At 41.8% G+C, this 7,173-nt stretch overlaps 1 protein-coding gene across 4 annotated transcripts in view; it reads right to left on the reverse strand.

Annotated features, from left to right (window-relative positions):
- The window catches only part of MID2 (midline 2), a 93,491-nt gene that overhangs the window by 6,739 nt on the left and 79,579 nt on the right, over positions 1-7,173 (reverse strand). For 3 of the 4 annotated variants that reach the window (XM_025853690.2, XM_073885706.1, XM_073885704.1), the window contains 2 exons: positions 4,513-4,640; positions 3,337-3,570 (listed from right to left, as the gene is read on the reverse strand). In XM_025853690.2, the coding sequence (XP_025709475.1) occupies positions 3,337-3,570; positions 4,513-4,640 (362 nt within the window). The remainder of the gene's footprint in view (positions 1-3,336; positions 3,571-4,512; positions 4,641-7,173) is intronic. The other variant, XM_073885705.1, reaches the window with a different exon arrangement.

Below are 7,173 nucleotides of genomic sequence, written 5' to 3' on the forward strand. Positions count from 1 at the left end.
GAAGGAAGGAAGGAAGGAAGGAAGGAAGGAAGGAAGGAAGGAAGGAAAAAAGAGAAGGAAAAAGAAAAATAAGGGGAACAGCTTCTCCAGACAAAATTCTAGTCAACAAGGAAGAAATTTCTGGCTAAAGAAAATGTGGAGTTTGATTATTTTAAGATTCCTCATATAAATGGTATCACGTAGTATTTGTCTTTCTGTGTCTGGCTTATTTCACTAGCATAATGCCCTCCACGTTCATCCATGTTGTCACAAATGGCAGAATTTCCTTCTTTTTTAAGATTGAACTATATTTTATTATATGGACATAACACATTTTCTTTATCTGTTCATCTGTTGATGGACAACTTTTTGTTGTATATCAGTGTATATCAACAAAGTGGTTTAAGAAGAGAAAATATGGAAAAAACCTCAAGGGAAAGTAACTCTCAGAGCCAAGGTTCAATCAACAGTGGCAGAACAGTGGTAGGCCAGACCGACAGATAAGGCTAGGACCTTGAATCTTCATGAATATTCCCAGTAAACTAGTCTCATCTTTTTTTAAAAGATTTTATTTATTTATTTATTTATTTATTTATTTACTTACTTACTTACTTACTTACTTACTTACTTATTTGAGGGGGAGAAGCGGGACAAGCAGACTCCCTGCTGAGCTCAGAGCCCAACATGGGGCTCGATCCCAGGATCCTGAGATCATGACCATGAGCCACAATCAAGAGTCAGAGGCTCAACCTACTGAGCCACCCAGGGGCACCTGAAATAGTTTCGTCTCATCTGCCCATTGCCAGACGGAATTTTGCTCAGGGCTCTGTCCCTGTCCTATTCCACTTGACTGGAAGAAGACAGAGAAGGCAGGCTGGGAAGGCAGAAACTGGATTTAAAAGGATTTTGGCAGGCTGGAATGTGAAGTCAAAGCTAACCAGACAAAATGTAACAGGGATGAATTCAAGGTGTTGCATTTTGGTTTAGACAATCAAGGATTTGAAAGAACTAGGGATTCCAAGTGACTACATGCTCAGTAGTCAATACTCAGTTGTCAATGTGACTACTGGAGTAAAAAGGTTCGGGGCTGGGGGGCATCAGCAAATGTATAAGAGAAATAATCCAGCTGTCTTCTGTGGTGGTCAGACCACTTTTGGAGTACTGTATTCACTTTTTTGACAGCACATTTTTTAAAGATTTTATTCATTTATTTTAGAGAGAGAAAGCACAAGCAGGAGAGGCAGGGGGAGAGAGAATCTCAAGCAGACTCCATGATGAGCACAGAGCCCGATGCGGGACGGGATCCCAGGACACTGAGATCACAACCCAAGCCAAAACCAAGAGTTGGGCGCTTAACCAATTGAGCCACCCAGGCGCCCCTTGACAGTGCATTTTATAAAGCACTTTGACACACAGGAGTGTGTTCCTAAAAAGGATACCATGACAGTAAAGGGCCTGAAACCATGTCACATAAGGAGCAATTCAAAGAACTAAGGATGTTTAGCCTGGAAAGGAGAAAATTTAGACGGGACGTACATGCGAGCTACCTAAAGTTATCTGAAGAACTGTCATGGGAGAAATGGATCAGGTTCATTAGTGAGGCACAAAAGGGCAAGACTGGGACTAATCAGTAGCTGTGGGTTTAATTCAAGAAACATTAAGCTTGAAGTCTGACAGGCTTGGGTTCAAACCTTGGCTCCATCAGTTTGTAGCTCTGTGACCTTGGGCAACTCATTTCATTTGAACCTCAGCTTCTTCAGCCATAAAATAGAATTAGTATCATCTATTTCATAAGCCTAAGGCAGAACTCATGAGAACTCAGTGAGATGATGTATGTGGGAGCATTTATAAATGACAAAGCAGAATGCACGTATCAATTCTTATTGTCATTGTTATTTACTAGGAGGAAGAGTTAGGCCCTCCATAAGGAAGCCCTGACAATTATTAATAGCTGCACAACAACTGAATGAGTTATTTTGTTAGAAATGGGCTACCCATCCCTGGAACTGGAACTGTTCCAGTAGAGACAGGACATTCATCCACTGGGTGCCTGGTAGAAGGGAAGAAGATTAGCCTAAAGGCTTTCTAAGGTTCCTTCCAATCCTAAGGTGCTATGATCCTATTGCCATTAAGAATTATCCTTTAAGTTCTTCTACAAAGGACTATATATCTTTGAAAAGGGAGAGGACAGCCTTTAGATCTTTGTTGCTTGGACTTATGTCTCAGCTCCCAGGAGACCACCGCCTTCCCCCTCTCAGGAAGGAGAAGCTCAGTTGCTGGCTGTAAGACTTGCCAGAGCAGGAGAGAGACAGACAAGGGCAGGAAAGCATGTCAGGGAGGCCTTAGAGTGTGTGACTCCGTAAGCTGAAAAAAACAAAAAACAAAAAACAAAAAACAACACCTAGGAGCACAGCTACCCAGGCCAAGTGGCTTAGGTTGGAGCTGCACGAGGCAAGTGTTTTTCGAGTGTGACCCCCAATGTCCTCTCACCTCCCCAGCCCACCATGTGGCCCAGCATTGGCACCAGACAGGAAAAGGAAGCCTATTTGAAGGGTTTCATTGGGAAAATTCCTCTCGTGTGGGCCTGCGAAGTCAGACACAGAAGCACAAGCACAAAGGTAAAAGAAAATACTACTTTGCAGCTCTGCGGACTAGGGCGGGGACCCAGGGTGCACCTTAGGGTGGGAATCAGTTCCGGTCTTGAAGCCAGTTTTAATTCTGCTTTCCAGTTCTCCCCCGCACAGGGAGGGGAACTCACAGCCGGGTCCCTCTTATCTAGCCATCGATGAGTCAAGTTTCTATTCTGCCTCATCTTGCTCCAATTCATCAGAAGGTGAAACCATAACATGTGAGCTCAGTGACTGCTTTTTGAACAGATTTCATTTTGTGGCCCACTGACACGTTTTTTGTATTTGGTGTCATTCTCGGAGGAGGGGGAGAGGGGGTACAGTGACAAAGGCAGAAGGCTTATCACTACAGTCGCTGACACAAATAGGTCCGGGGGAAGGAAGTAGTCATCCTTGAGCGTGATGTATTTTATCACGATAATGAAGTGGAAGAAGAGCCAAGGAGAGAGATGTTCACACACACAGAATCAGCAATGATGGTGGCGTGGCTACCCAGGAATGAATTCTGCGCTGGGTTCTGACTCAGGGTGAGTAGAGTGACATGGATGAACTGAGGAAAGGCCAAGGATTACATAAACAAATGGGAGTGGCCCCCGTGACTGCCCCAGCAAGGAAATACACACCTTGCTTGTCCACCCAGCAATATGGTCTTTGCAATGCCCTGGGGGAGCTTGCACTGTCTACGAGAAACACTATACTCAACAACCTAACATGTCTTACAAACACTTGCCTCGTGGCGCCCCGGCCAATCTTGAGCAGCTTACTGCTTCCTTACATTTCCTTATCTCTGGCCACAGGCCCCAACTACACCATGACTTACTGATGAAGTTAGCCTGGCCAGTGAATATGGTGTACTGAAGCTCATAGGAGCTGATGCTGAACTCATCATCCGAGATCCAGTGGACTGTAATGGTGTCATGGGAGGCAGTACAGAGTTCCTCTCGGATAGATGGTGGATTTGGGGCTGTAAGGAAAGGTGGAAAAGCAGGTGAGAAAGGCACACTCTCTGTTCTGAAATTTTAACAATTGTCACTCTTGCTGCCCAACTCAACATCTCATGGCGAGGAGGTTCTCTTGGTAAAAAAGAAGCGTTCGATGGAAGCCACGTGGCTTACCTCCAGTGGTCACGTGGTTTTCTTATTGCATGACCTTCGACCTGTTTCTCTTTATTTTAAAAAAGTTTTATCATTTATTCTGGGCAGGATGGCCAAGCGCAAATTAATATGTGTTCCCTCGTCTGTGAAATAAGGGATGATCATTACCTCACAGATTTGTGGTACATATTTATACTATAAAATTAATACACAGTGTCTGGCATAAAGTAGTTGTTCAATAAGTGACAGTTATTTTAATATGTTAACAAAAATAAGACAATGCAAAGTTATTGTACGTGTGTATTTTTCTCACGAAGTGGCCATTCAATAATCCTGAAGGTAGCCAGCATTTTTCATAGGCTGTTTGCATCCCTCATTTCCTAAAATTGTGACATTTTTCGTCCTAATCTGCCAGATCCTCAAATTTCCTTAAAACAATTTGAATGGTACCTGTACCTATGCGGGACATTCTTTAATAGTCCATAATTGCCACCTGAGTTCTAACCCCCTCAACAACAAGGAACAACATATTGCTGATAGGCTCATAAGGAGAAATCCATCAGCGATGTCTTGTTTTTTCTTGACCTTTAGGTATGATGGTATACCCGTCTGCCCCCAGAAATATTTGACACATCATCTTTCTTTTCTGTCACATGAGCTAAAATATATTCTATCTAAAAGGATACATGTATTGTCTTAAAGGTTCTAAAAGCATCTTCATTACAAATATTGTGCTTTTCTGATTACCTTAAAGTAAGAGAACACCAAAAGACAAGCATTAAAATGGGAAGGAAACCACAGTATTTTCACACCTGTTAAATAATCTAGCCCCTCCAGCAATTTCTTTTCTCTGGAAAAATCTAAAGCAAAGTTTTCAAAGGCATCATTAAAATTGATGTCTGGAATCAGAACTTGAGAAGATGCTGTTGCCATAGCGACCCTGGAAAAGAGAAAAAGTCCATCAATACACATCAAAATCGGTTTGCAACCTTTATCCAATGTTTGATTTCTGGCTCAACAAGGTGAAAATAAATGACTCATAGGGCTTAATTCATTAAGTGAAAAATATCATATCTGTGCTTTTCCAATGGAAACCATTTAAAATTTAATCATCAGGAACCAGCTAAGGGTTATACCATATTTATTCACATATGTTCACCCCTCAGACACACTCCCCCATCCTGTCTTAATTTTGAGAAGTAAATACAGGATTTTTTCCCTTCTGCATCATTTTCCATCTGGCAGGCAGCATCAAAACTAGACCTCTGAAGGCTTGGTAAGTGCAGTTTGAGAGATATTTTTTCTCCCCCTCTATTATTTTTTGTGCTAATAAACAAGCCAGCATGCTGGGGCTGAGTTCAAGCCTTCACCTGAATACTGTACTTTATTCAGTCTTTTAAAACATTTGAATTTAATTTTATTATTATTATGATTATATAATGCTATGCTAGTTTTATCTCCCCAGCTAGTACTAAGCATCTCAAAAGCAGGGTGTATATTTTGTACCTCTCATATCTTCCATGGTCTGTAACACAGTGTTGGACACATGGCAAGCAATTGTTGAATGAATAATGGAATGACTAACAACAACACAGCTGCTAACATTTACTGAGCATTTAGTAGATAGAAGAGACCATGCATGCACTTTACGCACATTGCTTAATTTACCTCTTGCCATAATCCTGTGTAGTAAATGTTATTTACATTTTGTAAATGACAATGAGATATAATGTAAACAAGAAATGACACATAGAAAGCTTAAGTAACTTGCCTAAAGTCACACAACCTGTAAGGGTCAAAAAAAAAAAAAAGAAATATAACTGAATCCATGTTCATTGGATTCTAAGCTCTATACCCTGAACCAATTTAGACAGCTCTTTTAAAAAAAAAATTAGGTAAATTTTTTTGTGCTTCAGCAATTCTTAACCATGATTACACATCAGAATTCTCTCGGGGAGTTTTGACCAAAGCATACATGTTGAGGCCCTGTGACAGACCTTCTGAACCAGAGCCACTGAAGATCCTTGAACATGTAAATGACAGAATGGAAAGAAACATTAATTTGGCAACAATATGCAGGTAGAATGAAGGGAAGAGGCACTGAATGTAAGAAGGCCAGAGAGGAAACTTCCATGGTGAACTAGTTTTAAGGGGTTGAGGAGTTAAACAAACATATATCCTCATGCATGTACACCCTGCTACACTTCTACCAACAGGACCTCTTGGCTGTTTGTGAAAATAGAGATGATTCAGGAATGAACTGTAGGCCAGGATAAACAAATGAAAGACTAGCAGTATAATCTTCAGGTCTCACGCTGAATGGCCCCTCTTCCAGGATTTGATGAGTAAGAAGACAACAACCCCTAGAGGGCAAGAGTTAAGGCAGAAAATTGGCTCATGAAATTTCTTCCTGGCCTCCCCAATCTTCTTTCTTCTATCCATCCATCCATCCATCCGTCCATCCATCCAACACTCACTGAGCACAACCAATGTGCCAGGCACTGTGCTAAGCACACTGGAGACACACAATTGTGGTCCTCGCCCTCACAAAGTTCACAGTTCATGGAGGAGAAAGATACTAAATAGGCAACAGAAGGGCTGCTACAAAGGGACTGTAACATACACAAAACCCACCTGGCAGGGACTTGGGCACTAAGGGAAATCTCCCCAGAGGAAGTTCATTTTACACAATGACCTACACAGTGAGTAAGAGTTAGGTAAGCAGAGACTATGTGGATGTGTGCCCTCTCCCTTGCCCGAACGCTGGAGAATTAGCAAAGTCATGCAGGGTCTTGTGGGCCATATTGCAAGCTTTGCACTTTATCCGGAGAGCAGTATGGGCCACTGAAGCACTTTAGGCAGAGAAGTGAGGCTCAAATTGATGTTTAGGAAGAGTACGCTGGCTGCAGGGATGGACTGGAAGGGGTCAAAACTGGGGGCAGAACAGATTTTAAGGTGTCTAGGAATGAGCAAAAAGGAGAGTAGTGAAAGGAGCATAGACAAATAAAACAAAAAGTTAATTCACACCACAGGAAAACAAATAGGGAACAAATATATTGCAAAGCCCGGGATGCCTTGGTGGCTCAGTCAGTTAAGCGTCTGCCCTTGGCTCAGGTCATGATCCCAGGATCCTCAGCAGGGAGCCTGCTTCTCTCTCTCTCTCTCTCTCTCTCTCCCTCTGCCTCTCCCCTGGCTTATGTTCTCTCTCACTCACTCACTCTCTCTCTCAAATAAATAAATAAAACATCTTAAAAATATATTTAAAAGCCCAACTACATGAGGAATCAAATAAATGTAAATTAAAATGAGATAGCATTTAAGATTATAAATAATGACAATTATAGGAGCTTTTTAAAAATTTTTTATTGTTATGTTAATCACCATACATTACATCAGTAGTTTTTGACGTAGTGTTCCATGATTCATTGTTTGTGCATAACACCCAGTGCTCCACGCAGAACGTGCCCTCTTTA

The sequence above is a fragment of the Callorhinus ursinus genome, unplaced genomic scaffold (genome assembly GCF_003265705.2).
Source record: "Callorhinus ursinus isolate GAN/ISIS: 27379988/994484 unplaced genomic scaffold, GSC_fseal_2.0 scaffold65, whole genome shotgun sequence".
Classification (NCBI taxonomy): domain Eukaryota; kingdom Metazoa; phylum Chordata; class Mammalia; order Carnivora; family Otariidae; genus Callorhinus; species Callorhinus ursinus.